This window comes from Anoplolepis gracilipes, chromosome 7 (genome assembly GCF_047496725.1).
Source record: "Anoplolepis gracilipes chromosome 7, ASM4749672v1, whole genome shotgun sequence".
Lineage (NCBI taxonomy): Eukaryota > Metazoa > Arthropoda > Insecta > Hymenoptera > Formicidae > Anoplolepis > Anoplolepis gracilipes.
Window position 1 is genome coordinate 8,893,699 of NC_132976.1, and position 19,457 is coordinate 8,913,155.

Below are 19,457 nucleotides of genomic sequence, written 5' to 3' on the forward strand. Positions count from 1 at the left end.
CTGGCAGACTCACCTATCCTCTTGTGGTCTCTATAATCAGGTTCAGGTTCTAAGTACGGTTTTAATTCATCATCTTCATATCCCATGTTCATCCATTTATCCTTCATTATATTCTGCAATAATAAAGAAATCATCAATTTTATTTCTCGAGTACAAATCGCACGTATTTAAAACAATCGTTGCTTAAAAATATCGTCTCGTTAAAATACGGATTAATATAATTTTGTAAGGTAATAAAAAGCTTAAAAATGAAGCAAGATAATTCAAACCTGATCATCATATACCTCTAGTGAAGCTCTCTTTGTCGGATTGAGCACCAAAAATTTTTTAAGAAGATTTTCACAGTCGGTAGACATATAAAATGGGATCCTATATTTCCCCCTTAATACCCTTTCTCTCAATTCCCTCAACGTCGAACCATCGAAAGGCAGTGAACCGGATACCAATGTGTACAGGATTACGCCTAACGACCATACATCGACTTCCGGGCCATCGTATTTCTTTCCTGTAAAATAAAAATCGATTGTGCATGGATTAAATTTAAAAAGCTCGTATAAAGTCAGAGAAAATAACGTTTTCACTTTCTTGAGGAAAGTTTTTTACCTTGAAAGAGCTCCGGGGCAGCGTAAGGCGGCGAGCCGCAAAAGGTGTCTAGCTTGTTACCGGGTGTGAATTCATTGCTAAAACCGAAATCGGCGATCTTGATATTCATTTCACTATCGAGCAACAGGTTCTCGGCTTTCAAGTCCCTGTGAATGATCTTCTTTTGATGGCAGTATTGCACGGCAGAAACGATCTGCCTGAACTTCGCCCTCGCTTCTTTCTCCTTCATCCGACCATGCAAGACCAGGTAATCGAAGACCTCGCCGCCGCTGGCATATTCCATTACCAGGTACAATGTTTTTTCAGTCTCGATTACTTGGAACAGTTTTACTATGTTCGGATGGTCGAGCATCTTCATTATCCTGACTTCTCGAAACAGCTGTAAATAACCAATAGGCATCAGCATGAATCACGTACTTGGATTTATCGGAATAAATGTGCATGTGTAATTTGAAAGGTCTTTTTTTGTTCAATTATAATAATATGATGTGACTCGAGCGATGACAACTGTCTTCTTATGAAGTTATTATCAATCAAGTGACTTGATGTGATTTTTTTATATAATTAGAATAACGGTTCTTATTTTCTTTTTATAATAAATCTAAGATAATGACTAATAACAAATAAGAAATATATAATTACGCAATTTTTGTCGTGTTACATCTGTGTAATTTTATTTTATTTTATTTTTTTTTTTTTTAATTTTACGTAGAAAAGACAAATGATAAAAAGGTACAACAGCGAGAATCTTACCTTTTGAAGGCTACCGGGATTCAATTGAGTCTTATCGATGATCTTGATAGCTACTTCCTTTCCCGTGGGTACATGCTTGGCAAGTTTCACCTTGGCAAAGTTACCTTTGCCAATGGTTTTCAGTAATTTGTACTTGCCGATGTGAGGCTCCTCGGAGGTTCGACTCCTTGAAGAGAGTCGACCTCCGGTACTCGACACCCCTACGCCATCCCCCGTCTGTAACAAGCAAAAAATCACACATCAGTGAATTGTACGGACAGTTTCATTGCTAGGTCAATGATTGTATGTAAAACGGTTTTGCGAAATGTTGCTCTTACATCACACGAGACTCAGTTTGGTTCAATACTTCTGCATAATATCGATTATATATATTGAAGAATAAAAATAACGTGTATATATATATATATATATATATATATATATATATATATATATATATATATATATAGACACATAGTTAAATCTTGTAAAATATATTTAAATTCTTAACACAGCAAAATTAACGGTTAAATATGGTATAATTTGAAACAATATTATTACATAAGATTGTAAACTTAATATAAGCCTGTAGATGATCTAAATCTGACAAATTAGAGATTTGGAACGCTATATACAACGTGCACATTAACATTTATTTCAAAAAATGTGAGAACGCTATGCGAGAAGTTGTGTTGTAAATAGCCAACTATTTCAGAAACTCAGAGCAGGGAGTTTATAAATTTGCGGAACGGGATATGAGAAATATACGAAGCAAGTGCTCGTTAAAAGCACGGCGCGCATTCCTCGAGAATACGAGGAATCTCTCGCGAATCTCTCTTTCCATCCTCGTTTATGCGTGTATACACGCATGTGACACATTCAAGATACATAGCGGCAACGGCCACTGTCAATGGAATTAATTAACCTCGTTAAAATATACCAGATATAGGATTGTTTTGAATGGAATACGCGACCGGGCATTATTCACAAGGGCGATCGCACTTGTGTGCTACGCCGAAAGAATTTATTTACATTTTTCACAAAATAAAAGAAAAAAGGAAAACTTATAAGGTCGGGATATTTTGAAAAAGTCATGCTTGATGAAATAAAAACGTATTTACAAATAAAAGACGCCTAAGATTTGAATGAAACAAGAACTAGATTCGGATTTGGTTGTGCCTGCCTGTGAAAATGAAATAAAATAAAAACGTGGAATCGAGCGAAACTTTGAGAGATTAATTCTCCCATATGTCATTACCCGCAGGAGGCCACGCGTGACCATCTTACGCGAGCCGGAGGCGGCCGCAACCTTGGAAGCCGCCAGTTTGACTACTCTTTTCCGCGTCTCGCGGACGAAACGATCGATAGCAAACGATGGATCGACAACAGATCCGACGACACTGGATTGCTTCCGTGTGCTCGCATGCGCGTGGAAAAAAAAAAAAAAACGGCCGCCGAGGTCGATTAGTTGATTCGGCAACAGCACGCGAGAATCACGAGAACGTGTATAAAAGATTCAATAACAGAATACAGATCGTGTCGGACACTCGAATGTCATTCGATAGCCTTGATGTGCGATTTCTGTCATCTTCTGTCATTCGATTTTAACGTCACTTTTACGTCAACAGCAATTATTTCCTTTCTCTTCTGTTAATGTTTTTATTTACTTATATTAACTCTCAGGATTGCTTAATTTCATTGATTCTTCAATAATGATAGCAGATTAGATTAGATGTTGCAGTTCTCGTGGTCGGTCGTTTTGGAAAGTCGAACGATGAGTCAATTCGCGAAATGTATCACCACGCTGGGTCATCTTATCAAGATATACGTGGTGTCGTATAAAAATCACTGCGACTTTCACTGAAGGATTAAACGAGCGTGATACTTCTGAAGAGCCAGTGGGACTATTCCCTTCGGCTAAAAGTTTCACCGATGATTCATTCACTGATAAATCATATTATTTTTTCATCGATAAATGTATCTTCGAAGAGTCTTTACGGATCGTTTATAAAATACATAGTGTGATTCTGTGCGAACATCATTGCCCCGATATATTTCACATTATAGGCACTCTTTGTACTAGTATTGACGATTGAACTGTAAATCGATTCCACGAAGATGATGTTTGCACTCGAACTGTAAATTATTCCTTGCAGATATTTCTTTCGGAGTTCTTGATTTCCCACAGGACATGACACTCCGCAAAAAAAGTAGATAATTTTATTTTATAAATTATATACCAAAGTAAAATTCAAATATAAATTGCTTCCGATATTATCGATAAATATTAATGAGTTTGCTCGAAAAATTGACAATAATCTAAAAATATACTCAAAACGTATCACATATATGTGCGATATTTTTCAAAGACGTCACTGACCACACCGATCGCTATCTCGTCGACCTTAGGTCAACGATAGCGAGAAAGGACGTCAGTAGTCCCTCGCCAACACTGTCTATACCTAACATCGATCCGTCACTGACAATAGCTTGCCGACGATTCATTGAAACACAATCAATTAGCGATGCACGAAAGGCGAGACCTTTCGTAAAAGACCTTATCGATGCTGTAAAACTTCGGTAGAAAGTGACTTCCCATCACCGAAGTGAACTCCCGACGACGTCCACTTCTGTCACAAGTCCACAGGGAGGTGTGTCAAGAGCAGAAACGATGTCACCGTTCGCGGATCTTTTTCGATCGCCCGTGTCGTAATCCGTCAAACACCGGCCTCCTCCTCATCGCGCTCTCACAAGAGGAACAACGAGGTCGAGAAGAACGCGAGGCGACGTTGCTCTGATGCTGGTTGTCGTCGACAACGACCGTGCGCGACTGCCTTCTCCCCTTTTCCACCCTCGAAACGAGCCACCCTCGGAGGAGAGACCGCACAGCCGAGGGATGTGACGGCAGAATCAATACGCGATGCCGCCATCCCCCCCTGGTGGAAACGTGCAAGCGAACCACCCTTGAATGCTTGGCCTCGCTTTCTCTCTCTCTCTCTTTCTCTTGCCACCCCATTTTCGGGCGCATGCGCCGTAGAAAGTAGGAGCGCGTCAACACATGCGCCTCTTCTGTCCCTTTTAAACATGCCGCTCGCGGCCGAGATAACAGAGAGTCTGGGGCTAATCAGCTGATCGGACTGGAAGGAGCGAAGCACTGCAGTCGCTTAGATACATTGTGGAGAAAAACAATTAAAATTTTTTTAATTGATTTGCACAAAGAATGGCTTTTTTTACGGAATTATCGGAACTAGAAGAGAGATAATTATAATATTAGCATTTAGAGTATTAAAAATAAATAAAAGCGGTAATATTATTTTACAAAAAGAAGCAAAAAGGATTCAGTTTTTTGTTCTTTATCTGTGAGAAAATATGTGACAAATTAATTTATATTTATATTTTGATGATGCACATATTATACGTGGGATGTTCATCCTTAACAATATATTCCTATCTAACGATGAGCTTTCGTCTCGTCAAGTTAGAAACTTAACTATTGATAAATATCGAGGAAATTAATCTTCACATGTATAAAACTGATAAATGTAATATGCTCAGTATCATTGATTAGCACACTAAGTGCCTATATCATTAAATTATCTTGTTGTCAATTAGATTTCTGCATTAAGATTTCTTTTTAATGCAGAAAATAATGTGTACAAGAATTAATTTTAATACAAAAAATAGATTACAAAATATTTCCACGAATGATTTACTTTACAGACAAAAATACATTTTGTGTTTTCGAGAAAAAAATTGATTTACAAAATATATAATCCATCAATATTGATTTCAATCATGGTTATACGAAAACAACTGTATTGTTTGCACGACAAAGGCAAAATTAAGCTGATCTATTTTCCAGAGAGCTAATTTTTCTTTTAGTCAGATATACTTAAGTGTCCGAGATTCTTCAAAGTAAGTGAAGAAGATGGTAGATCGAAGTTTCTGAAAGGAACAACAATAGGAGAGCGCGTCCCATCAGCTGATCAATCGGCTGAGAAAGCGAATGACGAGAGAAAAGTTGCGGACATCCACTCCGCGCAAAAGAGAATAAGAATAGATTCAAGTTGATGTAAATTTATCGTGAAAAAAACTGTGCGCACGTGAACTGGAAAATAAATCGCTGTTCTATTAAATGAAAGAGCCAACAAGTCTCTTTCAGCTGATCGATCCGTGTCATTTTCCGCTCTTTTATACAAATCTAATAATTCAATAAATTCAATCTCATCAAATCATATTAATACATTATTGGCGTATGATCTATCCTCTTTCATAATTTCAAAATTATTAATACATTTTGTTACGATGTAAATAAACAAACATATTTTTACGAATTTTTATTGCAATTAAATTGACTCAATGATCTTTTTATTTTATTTACGATAAAATCGTAATTTACGATTTTATCGTAAATAAAATAAAAAGATCATTGAGTCAATTTAATTGCAATAAAAATACAATCATTGCATGTATCACGTATTTATCGATTTTGTTGGACAAATCAGTCATCTTTCATTCGTCATATGCGTTAATCATTATTATAATCCTATATATTTTATTATACGTAACAATAAATTGGAGAATATATATTAATTGATTATCTGGAAATGATAATTGTCAATATTCAAATTTGCAAGATATTTGTATAGAAACTGCTGATGTCACGAATATTCTACGGGGATTATGATTCATGCGTCTCTCCATAACACAGCGGAGAAATGAGAAATGATAAGTTACACGAAGTGAAACAAAGCCGGCTTTCCGTTCGTGGGGTGCATGTGAAATTTGTTTTATGACGCGGCGCGAAGCTGATACGGACATAAAATAAAGTCGCGTCCCAGATATATCCCCTAGTTTATCGGATTCGACTTGATGTACGATATTAAAAGATTATATCTCCTACCGTTTTTTAACATCGCCCTATATAAAAGCTTTGTTGAAAAAATTATTTTTAGTTTTTTTATATTAATTCAGATGTGTTGTGTTCGACTTGCTTATGAATATCGAGACATTGCGAGACAATCTCTTTAATCCAAGTAATTGGATAAAATAATTAAAAAATATATTTTCAAGAAATAAATATATATATTTTTTCTAAACTCATTTAATTTGTATATTTTTTTCAAAAAAATAATGCATTTTACTCGCACGTGAATATTTTTATATATTATATTCTTATTATATTATGAGTATTTTTAGTTCGTAAGGAATTATATATTTTTTGCCATCAACAAATAATTTCTCAGAAAGAGAAAGAAGAGGAAAAATATCGTTGAATTTTTCGAGACACATCAAGTATACTCAACATCGAGAGTTAATTGGCTTCGACAGGTTACACGATCGTCGAGTCGTATAGCTCACGAAGCCGTCCGGATTATTTCAGGCCAAACGGATGAGCCGTAGACTACACCGACGATGACGAGTCATACCTGTGACGTAAGCATGGAGATGCATTTACGTTGCCGTCCGTTGCGTTCGTAGCAAGGGTGCCACGTAGTCAACATATATATATGTATGTAATACACATAGACGATCATAAAATTCGCGATGCGGATTTTGCATCATTTTCTTCTTTTTATACAATATTTTTATCTATCATTTTAATACTCAAATATTTCGTCTATTTCAGTAGCGACTATCTCGCATCTATATCCAATCATTTTAAAATAAAAGAAATTCTAACTTAATATTACTTATATATTTTAATAATCGTATGATTAATCGGAGATGATACAAATCTTTTTTCCTTTTTTAAAAAAATCAGATAAAATTAGATAAAAAAACTTGTCTTATCGATAAAACGTCGATAGTCTTTGATAATTATTTGACATGATGAGTGACCAACGTCATAATGTAATACGTATGTACGTATATATATTTATATCTACCTCCTTTTCGCTTTGAACACTTTTCTGCATGATGTCGGACAACGGCCTGAGCGGGATGCTGGTCGCCGCGTTGTTTTGCTGTTGCTGTTGTTGTTGTTGATGACGCTGCTGATGATCCCTCTTGGCAACTATCGGTCGAACGAGCGCGCGAGTCTGCGGCATCCTGGATTGCGCTCTCATCTCCGCTTCCTGTCCACGCCGTGTGTCCGAGGCAGTCCTGGACAATTTAACGGCAGGCTTCTTCGGCGCGATTCCGGCGTTTCCGGTGGAATTCCGTGTCGCGTCCCCGCGTTGCAACAGCGAGGCCCTTTTTTGTTGGTGTTTCATTATGATTCATTCGTCACGATATTTCTTTCTTTCATCGCTCGATGTTTTCGGATTACCATGTCGTGTATGTGTGATAATTATTAATAAATGGACGTGTGTCTGTTTTAATTCGCATATATTGTATTATAGATGATAACGTGTACGTGAATAAAAATCAGGCAAACAGAGTGTTGCATCTAAAGCGGAAATACGATTAAAATATTGTTAAGTTAAAGTCGAATTAAACTGGAGAATATTTTGTTATTTGTTTATGCAGTCGACAAGAGATACAAAAAAACTCTTAATCATTCATAATTTTCAAAACACAAGATCTATTGTAAACTGTTGAAAAAAAAGCTTATACTTGTAAACGCGATATTTGTAGCGCAAATGACACCCGGTATATTTATCCGTCGAAGCATCTGTCATTCCACTCTGCTCCCCCGATCTTTCCCAGTTGGGCGTGTAATGAATAGCGACGAATCGAACGACGGGAAATCACGGAGTAAATCGCGCGCGGTTGCGACGTTGCGTAAATTAAATGCCAATTGTATCGAAGAAAGGGACACGCGTGGGCGTAAGCGAACAAGTCAATTGTGCGGATAAAGAGTGTAGTGGATGATCAGACACAACGAGGAGGTGGATTAGGCGGAGGTTGGACGGCGATTTCCTCAATTATCACTAAGGATATCGTCACTGTATATAAATGTGGTAACGGGTCGTATGATTGTGTGTGTGTGTGTATATGTGCGTTCTCGGATATTGACCGACTGAAATGCCGAACTTCCTGGTGATGATTAACGCGCAGAGATTAAAAATAGTCGCGTGGGTAAACAAGATTAAATTTTCAAGGCGACTGATTGTTTAAATCTTGTGAACTTTTATAGGCATAAAGTTTTTAAAATTATCTTTGAAATTTTTCTTTTCCACAGAATTGACATTTCTATCTTAAATCGAGGGGCTTGGTCACTGAGGTAATTTTTGTACAAGGGCTAAGTAATTCAGCGGCAATCCCAGCAAAATTTTGGGTAATCCAAGGTTATTTTTGGTAATTCTAAATAATCTTTAGCGTTAAAATAATTTAAAGTAAAATTTCTTTTTCATAATTTATTTTTAATTTGAGATACTATTAGGTAATCTTAAGTAATCCGTATCAAAGGGTAATTTTTGTACATTATAACTGTTAGTGACCAACCCCTCGTCTTAAATCAATAATCTACAAATACCTAGTTTAAGGTATTAATGTTTTTTTTTAAAGAAAATTCTCACTCTGGAATATATCTAACGCTACTATCGAAGCAAAAATAAAAAAAAAGAAAGTTCTAGACGCGTAGGTGAGATGTTTATCGCGAAATATTAATGATGTATTATTAATGTGGTGTGTTATTAATGAGTGCGCGGAGACGATCGATGTAGACAGAGTATACATATTTTTACCCCTCGGCCTCGTCGTCGATTACGTTCCGCAGCAGGTCCTCATGCTCCCGATACCTAAGTTGTACTTCCGGCCCAAAATCCGAACTGTTCTCCAACTGACGCGTCGTTCTCGCGGCAATTGTATTCATCTCGATGGCCTTGACTTGCTGTTCCAAACGTTGTAACATGTCAGTACTCTCGGCCGTCGTGCTCGATGCACGTTGCTGCTGCTGCTGCTGCTTCAGAATCAGATCGAGACTGAGCGGCTGAGCTTTGATCTCTGTCAACGGTGCCAATGCCTGTTGCTGGGCAAGCGGTAGCCCAATCGGTTGAATGATCTTTGATTGATTGAAGACGCGTAACTTCTCCTCCAGATTCGCGTCCACGTTCGTGTTGCCGGAAAGTCCCCGTCCGGAAACGGGAGTGGAGCGATTGTAAAGCGGGCTTGCAACGCCAGGAACTATCATCTCTTTGGGCCTGATCGGACTCAAAATGCCGGTGCGTTTCTCGACCACTTGCAGACCTCTGTCATCCTCCACCAGTTCCCACTGCTTCAGACTTTCCAAGGGCGTGTGCGGAGCCGACAATCGTTTCGGCGGCGTGCCGCCACTCATCGGGCTCATCGGTTCACGGTTCGTGATCGGCGATCGATTAGTCAGCTGACGCGTCGCGGGTGACGGTGACAGGCACGTGAATTTTCGCGGCTGCGGCCGAATCAGGCTTCTGCTTGCCTGCGCTCGCACAAACGGACTCTCTCGATCGTCCATGATCGTCCAATGACGTTGTCGCTCCTCTTCGGATTCTCCTCTTTGATCTTGTTGCACGACGATCGATCGTGATGGATAATCGTGTCGATCAAGCTGACAAGTCTTTAACATCGATTCAACGATCAAACCGGCCGACGATGTTGTGCTCGAGAAATTTATAGTTTCTGTCAGGAAAGAAGATGCGTATATTTTTTTCTCGTTTAAAGAAAGCGTTGAGAGCACCGCGACGATTATCATTGAACATACACGTGATTACATAGAATCCAGAACCCGAGAACGAAACATGAGATCCAATCGATCGATTTTTTCACAATCCTTCTTCGACTTACAATTACATGTATCAATAAGCGAACAAGCGAGACACGTGTATAGGATTTTCTGTATGATGAGGAAATAAAGCTTTGTTGAATGACGACGTATTAGATTCTTTTGTATTCGTAACGTTGCAGACAATAAAGCAGATAGATAAACAAGGAGACTCGCAATCTCGTGGATTACTGCGGTTTAGTGGGAGTAGATGATGGCTGAGTAAAGCTCATATAATTGTAAATGAGTATGTGTGTGTGTGTATATATATATGTGATTCAAATGTCTATTACATAATGATACTTTAAACTCTAACAGATCAGAATTATCGTTAAGTTAGATGCGTCAGCGTATCGGAAAAATTTGGTACGATATATCGTATAAAAAAATCATCGATGATTATTTGAAATTATGATGAAAATGATAACTTTGATAATAAAACACGATGAAAGTTTCATGTACAATTCTTGTCACACATGTGCATACTCAAGTATTCCATATTAGAGATATAGATTATATCATATTTTTATTGTCAAGTCGTCAAAGCATCAAATGTATGTAAAAAAGATATTAATAAAATATTAAAGAAACATGACCAAAAAAAATTATGTAAGAAATACACGCTTTTCACGGATGTCATAAAGTTTGCTATTTTTATCGAACGGGACGATCGAGGGCAAGAGATATCGAGCAAAGAACTATATACACATCATATCGCGCGTGCGGCACTAAGATGACGATAAGGACATGTGTGCTTATGAGTATCTGCGAGTTCCGCCTTGATCCGGCTTAACCCGGCAGCGAAAAAAAAATTCCACCAGAGTTTAACGTCGATTTTATTAGACGCTAAAAATTTATCGAATAAAAATCAAAATGCGAATCTACCGAACAGCGTGTCGTCACAAAGTCAATCTTGCTGGAAAAATATTTTTATATAAATATATTATTTGTATTACGAGTTATTTATTATTTGTAATTAATTTATAATTCGTAACACAAATAATATATTTATATAAAAATATTTTTCCGGCAAGATTGACTTTGTGACGACACGCTGTTCGCATTTTGATTTTTATTCGATAAATTTCTAGTCTGATAGAATCGACGTTAATTCATCATACAAATCACTTCTTATATTTTATATTTGCTAACCCGATTATATTAAATTATTATTAAAATTTTAAAATGCGTGGTGCATAGATGTGAATTGCGACTGTTTAAATATCGATTTCCTTTTCCGCAATGTCGTGTTTTCCCTCGAATAAAATGGCCAACGGAATAAAGGAACACGAACAAACTACCAACGTGTCGCAAATTTTTGCGCTTTACGAGCGGCTTTTCTGCTCGTTCTCTGGGGTGGAATAGCCAAGCGGAAATTTGCTTCGAGATCGAATCGAGCGAAGTCTGGAAAGGGGTAAAGTAACTCCCATTCCCGGCCGAGCCCTCTGTATAATGGAAGGGGTCGGAAAAGCCGTTTCACCAATGGGAAATGAAACGAGCCATTTCTAGTGTATCTTCGATGAAAAGCTTATTGGCAATTTGAAAGACTCGACGAAGGAATGACTGACGATAAATCGTTACGCTAATAATATTATCCACAGCGTTAATTAATACCTCGGGGGATCGATCAATTATCGCGCGAATACGATCGCGAGGCGATCAGATTGAGTCTGATCATATAAAAGTGTATAATAAATTTATCGATCCTCATCTGGATTTAATAATTAAAGTGTACATAGCCTACATATGTGAATTTTCTTTCGATATTAATACAAACATGCAATTCTTTATTGTCATAAAATATTGATGGTAATTGCAAGTTTCAGATATATTAATGATTGTCGTATTTGTAATTAAAAGCTATAATTTCTGATTATCTTAGAGCTTGTATATTTCAAAGAGTACAGCAAGATTTATTTCTACAGTCTTTATCAGCTGATTCATAATTTATTTGCAAATGCTACATCATATAATGGATTAAAAAGCGAGATAATAATTTCTTCTTAATTGGTAAATATCTAAAAACAAACGAGAACGTTTTGTTGAAGAAAACATTGTTAATGAGTTAGCGAGAAAGAAAAATTGCCTTGAATGACGGATCTACAAATGTTCAGTAACATTTATTCTAAAAACTGGAAACTGATTGGCCAGTTAACGGCGTAAATCGATTGAAATTTCCGGTCATTCGTCAAGACGATATATATGATCAATTCGTTGAATGATATCGAAGAGAACTTGTCGAACGATCGACAAGCATCGACGATGTTTTTCAACTGCAAGGCAATAAAAGTCATAAATCGTGAACGAACGGAACAGAACACGGAGAGTAAGGAGATTTATAGATCTGACATTATAATACTGGGTGTTTCAGATTTCCTAAAGTTTCTTTTTCAAACTGCGGAAAATTTTATAGACTCTTAAGCATTTTTGAGTTTTTTTTACAACATTTTGACAAATAGCATTTTAAATTTCATTATAACTTTGAAAATTCTATTATAATAATAATATATATGTCTACACAAAATTAAGAGACTTAATAGAAGTTTATTGCGAATTATTGTGCTTCGACAATTTAGGTCACACAAATTTTTAAAATTTGTATAACAAAAATATACTAGCATTTAAATGTTTTAAAGCAAATTTAATATAAATTTCATATTAATTAAAAAATTCATAAGTTGAGAGAAGATAAAAATAGAGATTCTGGGACACGTTGTAATTGGCTTTTCAGTGCAGATTTTTATGTCACAAAGTACAGATAATATTATATTTCGAAGAAATCTTTTAGAGAGAAAGTGAGAAAAGTTCTTTCAGTGCAATTATTGCAATTTGAGACTTGTTTTTAACAAAAGATTGCAAATCTGTTTACTAATAATCATTATTATCATATAAATATGTTCAATAACAATGCGGACTTTCTGTTACTTCACATAATCGTGAGAATTTTCCGTAAACGAGATATTTCTGATCTTCCTAATTTTACACAAAAATTCTGTATCGATTCAGATTATTAAAGTTAATCTGCATCGAGCGATTATAAATATGATAACAGACCTCTCAGAATAATAAAATAATAAAACGTAAAAAATATAGAAAATTTAAATGAGAGAAAATAGGAAGAAAAATCTGATCCGAAATAAATTATAAAAATAATTATAATAATATCCAAGAAAATTAGTACAACAAAGACGTATCGAGCATGATACATTTGACGTATGTACTTGGAGGATTAATTAACTGCTGTAACATTCTGTAGAAGATTAGAAGTCAGCGTTTCTCTACGGTTCAGAAACTAACTTTGATAAATTCCCTCCACTGACAGAATATGATACTGAACTCGAGTGACACTTAGTAATGCATAATGCGAAACACGCGCGTATTTCTCACGAGATTAAAAATTGTGGTTAGAGAAACCGTGACGCAAATTTCGATCGTCGATCGCTGCCATGTGTTATCAATGGTTTGTCATACACATGTGTGCCACCACACATACACAAACATTCACATAGGTCACAGTGTTACACTTGCACGATAGAGCGGCGAAGTCTCGTCGAAAAATAACGCAGACGAAAGCTTTCACTTGTCGCATCTGTTTTCTATATGGCAACGTAGATCTCGAGAAAAAGAAAAGAAAAAAAAAGCGAGAAAAAACATTTGGACGCGCAAAATAACGACAAAAAAAGGGAGCGATACCCGAAAAGTTGTGTGGACAACGGTCGGTTGCAAAGAACTGAAGAACATTTCGAAAGAATTTGAATCAATAAGCGTTTCAGACCGTGCATTACTTGACTTCGTTACATCGTCGCTTTTATCAGTGGTAGATACTGATAAGCGATAGCGTGTCCACCTAATACCGAGCTGTGACGATCACTGTACCGACAATCTCATCTATGTATATGGGATAGAATCGTGCAGTGAAATGTATCGAAAAATGAATGTTAAAGCATAATAAAAAGTAGCGCAAAAGCATTATTTTTCCTATAAAATAAGACAACACTAAAGTGTAAATTATATCTCTGTGTCCTGATATAAAAGCACAATTTTAAATTTTCAAGATAGTAAGAATTCAATCTAACATTTCAATCAATGTTGAAATGAGCCATTAAAGAAATAATTTATTATCGATGAAGAAATGTTTCCATTTCTGTTTTAGAAAAGTTTGAAACATATAATTACAGTGTTGTTAACGAGAAATTAAAATGTGTGTGACACGTGACGAATAAATTATATCTGTTTTTGCTCAAAATTTAAAATAAATAATAAACAAATAATAAAAAAATATTTGTCGAATATACACAAATACATACAAATGTATATATTCATCAAATATTTTTTATTATTCGGTTATCTATTCTTAAATTTCAATAATAATTGGTATGATTTATTCACATGTGTCACACGTTACCTCGCATTAACATATATCTCGGTTTTATTTCAAACTCTTCTAAAATACAAATGAAAAAAAGATAACGTTTAATATTATTTGCATATTCATACTTTAATATTTTAATATGATCGCCGATATAGTTACGGCGAAATCTAATACGCAGCCGTCTATATAAGGAGTTATGGCAAGTGGGAGATAGAAACGCAAAATTTGCATACGCGCATTACGTCGTAAGAGGCACGGATGCATGCGAATTAACCGAGTCACTTAAATCGCGTACGTTTCTCGTTTATCCAATAAGCTCAAGTACGCACGTTTTTATACTATTTCCGTGTTTTTATCCGCTCATTGCCACGCCTCGTGTGCACGAGCATACTAATTTTTGTACAAAAAATATTTTTAAGGTAAGTTTTAAAAGACAGCGCCTCGCGTATATTTTAATTAGAACACCTTAAATATTCTAATTTCATTCTTATTATAAGCTCAAATATTCAAGGCTCTTTATCGAAATTTTTTTTATCGACATCAACACAGAATATATTCAACTCATTATTTACTTAAAGAGAGAGCGTGAAAACCTTATTGATATAAAAATAACTTAATTAAAAAGTCAATTATTTAAAGATCAATTGATTAAAAATTAACGAACATTATATTAAAATGAGAGTGATTCGCCACAAAAATTTAATATAAAATACAATTACATAATGCAATTAGATAATACAATTATTATTTTCTGCAATCTCTTTATAATGATTCGTGGAATATACCGCAAAGTCCTTATACGTGCGTGTCGAGTCATCAGAATGATTTATGCCGATCGAAACAGTTCAAGAGGACACACGAGAACGCGGCTCGATACTCCAACCTGCCTCGCGTCGTACGAGCGAACAAATTTAGCAGCTTAGTGTTTCCAAACCCGTGTCATAAAGCGCGTTCGGAAGTATTTTGGGCACTCGCCAGACTTTCTTCGAGACATAATGTCAGTGTCAGCGCGTTAAAAGCAAGCGGGCAAGAAAGCGCGAGTCATTAATCACCGGATGACGACACATTGCGCTGACCCGCCGCGACGGACGTGAACTTTACTACTGCACTGTGTTCCTCCGTTAGAATGCTCCAAGAAACTTGTTTTTGTCGGGTGCACCAGCAAAAAATAAAAAAAATTCCAATTTTGTTATGCAAATAGGGAAAACGTGTTTATCATGCAGTTTCATTTCTGCGACGATTAATAGGAAGTAATAACATGGTTCGAATTCAAATCGAAACAAGTAGAAGTATAAGGAGTATCCGTGCGATCTACAATTTGATGTACACGTGAACGTAGACAAAAAATTATCCCTGAAACTTTCTTTTTTTTTTTCAATTTTCTCCTTCTTTTATTCGCATAAAAAATTCGTCCTACGTGGTCTAGTAGAAATTTACTAGCGTGTATACGTAAACTCTAGCGTGTTACAGCTGCATTGTTCGACACTCGCGTGTCACACGCAATATGCCCGACACGCCGTCGCACCGCGTGCATACCGTCGAAGGACTTCGTTAGAGGAAAAAGCGACGAAATGACCGGCCTCGTCAGCAAACGAGGATTTGCGGTCGAGAAAACAGGAGTATGACGTGGCCGAGCGCAAGTTAAGGATGGTCAGGAGGTAAACTTTACCGCGTAAATTAATAACGGCATGTTATAACCGTGATTTATAATTTTTTAATGACATAGAGAAAAGTTATATTGATAAAACTTTATTTAATTTGACACGAATTTCTTTTTCCTCAGCGTTTATATATATATAACGATGACTATTATTATTATTTTCCTAGAAACTCTGCAATCGAAAATTGACTGTTAAATTTTCTCATGTGATAATGACATAATTTTACTCCATTAGCTAAGTAAAGTACATCTAAAGAGATAGGAGGAAACTAGATTATTTTCAGAGGTGTGCGTTCGACGATAGGTCGAGAGTGAAATAACGCACACATATCCCCATGTCGGGTAATGATGCATCCCGACATTTTACCGAGGAGGGTTAAAAAAAGAAACGCGTGCTAAAAGTGGGAGAATTATGCCGCCGTCCGAAGGATGCACTTCCTCGGGACACCCACGCTCGCGCGCGATAATCGCCGCCCCTCGACAATGTCCTTTATGGAGCGAGACGAGGCCCATCCATCGTCTCGCGCGCGCGTTGCACTTGGTCGGAAAAGCCGGCCGGATGGAGAACGTCTTTATTTCCGGCAGGGCCGTTAACGGGAAAAAACAAGCTCTAAAAGCGTCGAGCAAGTCTATAAAAGAATTACCAATTTCCGAGCGAACGACACGCTCTTGATCTTATTAACAGCACGAGCGTCTTTTAATTGTAATGAATTACGCAACGCGCTCTTTCGCACTCGATAGTAATTGTTTTGAAACAAATTTTTTTTCGCGTCTTAATAAAATATAGATATTTTAAATCCGAAACGTGAAAATGTCTTACATTCTCTTTAATCTTAACATCTCGATCTTATAGTGCTAATTCCTGTCTAATTTAAAATATTATATATTTGTTTGATGTTATTGTTCGATCGAGGTATGCGAATGAAATGCAAAATGTCGATAAATGCCGCGTCAGTGAATGTATGTATGTATGTACCTCATCCGTTTGAAAAAAGAAAAAAAGAACTGCAGTTGTGCGCGTGTACTGCGATGCGCGACCTGCGATTAGCGCGATAGCTTAGGCGCGAGATCTTTTGTTCGATGTAACAAATACCTGCAATCACGGGGAAATGCTATCGAGAGGCAGACGTATACACACGCGGCTACCGAGACAAATTGACACGAATAGATCTGTGTTCGGCAAAATCGTCGATTTTATTCCATCATCGAAGACGTAAAAAATGCTCTGAATAGCATAATTCAAAAAGATAATTTTTTACCTATGTATAATTATAACACTCTTAATAAATTAAATTTTCAGAATATTATTTTTATAATAATTTCGTAGCTAAAGTTATAAATATACAATATTTTGATAAAATTGTTACCTGACTTTAAGATAAAATAAATCGCTGATATCTTAAGTTAGAATTATTTATAATGATTTTTTTTCATTTAAAAATAATAAGATTATAATTTTTTTATCAATTTTGAAGATATGTCAAATTAATGAGAAACAATTTTGAAAAGCATACTGCAAGGGGATATTTATCAAAATGCTATAAATTTTATGATTTTGATTACAAATAATTATAAGCAAAATACAAAAGTATTCTGTAGTGAAAATTTAATTCATTAAAAGTACAATACTAAGCGTACACATTTTTCGTTGCAAAATATTTTATGTGCCAAGGTGATAGCATTGCGAAACCCTAACAGACGCCATTCGTGAGAATATTTATGAAGCATAAAACAAGGAGTATTTTTTCTTGTGTACCTTTTTCATTTTTAAGTGTGCGCGGCACACTTTACCGTGAATTTATTAAAATTTCGACAAAATTACAATCTTACATATTTCGCGCGTAAACACCAGATATGTAAATCGATCGTAACAATTGTATTAAGCGACACGCATTCGTGCTGATAAAAAAAATTTTATTTTGTTGCATATTATTGTGTAAGATAATCGAAATGTCATTTGGAGCAGACGACGCGGATTATGTGCTAATACAGCTGTCATTAACATTTATTGTGACATATAAATCCCTTCTACGAATTATGTAAAGTAAACCATATCGACTAATTGCTGCATCATGAAATCCTCCTATACATAAATCATCGAGTATTACAATCGAAGTTTGTTTCGGAAATTTTTCACGCATTCTGATCCTAATGGTACCCGTAATCGAGGATGCGAATGGAAAAGACGCGTGGCGATTTTATTGTCTTTTTACCACGCGGTGGCATTCACAAGACTTCTATTGTCAAGCGTGACAAATACAAAATACTACCTCCAGTAGCGCGGATCGTGTCGCTTCTGTCGACCGAGAAAAAGGTTAGACGAATCGGGTAAACGAAGCGGGTAATTACGATGTGACAATTGGATTCTCACCATGAAGAAATCGTCTTATGTCGTCCAGGAAGGAAAAAAAGAACAAAAGAACCAAGCGCCGTTAAGCGAATCTGTTCACAGCAGCTTTACACATCTCTCGAATGTAAGCTGCTCTACGAACGAGCGTAAAATATTTTCGAGACACAACTTTGTGGCGAAATTTCCGGCAACACGACATCTGTATATAGAAAATATATATAAAAATATTGATAAAAATATCTAAATATTATAGCGGTATATCTCCAAGTGTGTCGTAGTTGCTTAATTAATAGTCCATGGCTATGTAACGTTCAGACTTTTATAGCGGGAACACAATCGCCGCTTGTGATTCATCACGAGCGTTGCGTACTTCCCTTTGTTTTTTTTTTTTTTTCGCCTGCACGCTTCGATACCTTATTTCGGACATCGCTCGAAGAGAGGAAAAAAAAAAGCAGAGCTCTCGCGACCGAAAAACAAACTTGCCTTTGTTCCGCGAACAAAACGGGAAACGCGGTCGGGCATTTGAATCGCAGATTGCGCGTTATCTCACCGGAGAATAATAACCGCTTAATCAAACTTTCCCCGCCGAATCTGCAATTAAACCTACTGATATGCGCCGGGGTCGTTCACGAGCGCGATAAACCCAAGACCCTTGTGGCGCTCGTCGCTCTTTTCGTTCAAGTAACTCTCATCGTCACGATTGCATCTCTCTTAAGCTCGCCGGTTGCACCAGCGACTCTTGGTCGATTAACGCTACTCGCCGCGTGATCAATGTAATTTCTCCTCATATTACAGTAATACGAAGCGTTCTCCACATTGTAGCGAAAAAAAAATTTGATTTGTATGACACAAGACATTTTATATATTTTCTGTTAAAAAAAAAAAAATAAATAATAAATGCAATAATTTTAATTGAAAAAAATTAGATACGAGTGAACGATATACGCGATAGAAATTTGTAATTTTAATGTATGTAATTCCACGCACAAAGAAGTTTGCTACGATAATTTATGTTAAATAATGCGTACATTGGACTTCGTACTGAAAAGATCAGCTA

At 36.4% G+C, this 19,457-nt stretch overlaps 1 protein-coding gene across 18 annotated transcripts in view; it reads right to left on the minus strand.

Moving 5' to 3' along the window:
- The window catches only part of LOC140667879 (serine/threonine-protein kinase MARK2), a 90,279-nt gene that overhangs the window by 19,681 nt on the left and 51,141 nt on the right, over positions 1–19,457 (minus strand). For 12 of the 18 annotated variants that reach the window (XM_072896193.1, XM_072896194.1, XM_072896192.1 and 9 more), the window contains exons 2-7: positions 8,967–9,876; positions 7,224–7,530; positions 1,357–1,572; positions 604–982; positions 285–505; positions 2–113 (exon numbers count right to left, since the gene is read on the minus strand). In XM_072896193.1, the coding sequence (XP_072752294.1) occupies positions 2–113; positions 285–505; positions 604–982; positions 1,357–1,572; positions 7,224–7,530; positions 8,967–9,823 (2,092 nt within the window). In that variant the 5' untranslated portion in view covers positions 9,824–9,876. The remainder of the gene's footprint in view (position 1; positions 114–284; positions 506–603; positions 983–1,356; positions 1,573–7,223; positions 7,531–8,966; positions 9,877–19,457) is intronic. The other 6 variants (XM_072896209.1, XM_072896208.1, XM_072896206.1 and 3 more) reach the window with 2 other exon arrangements.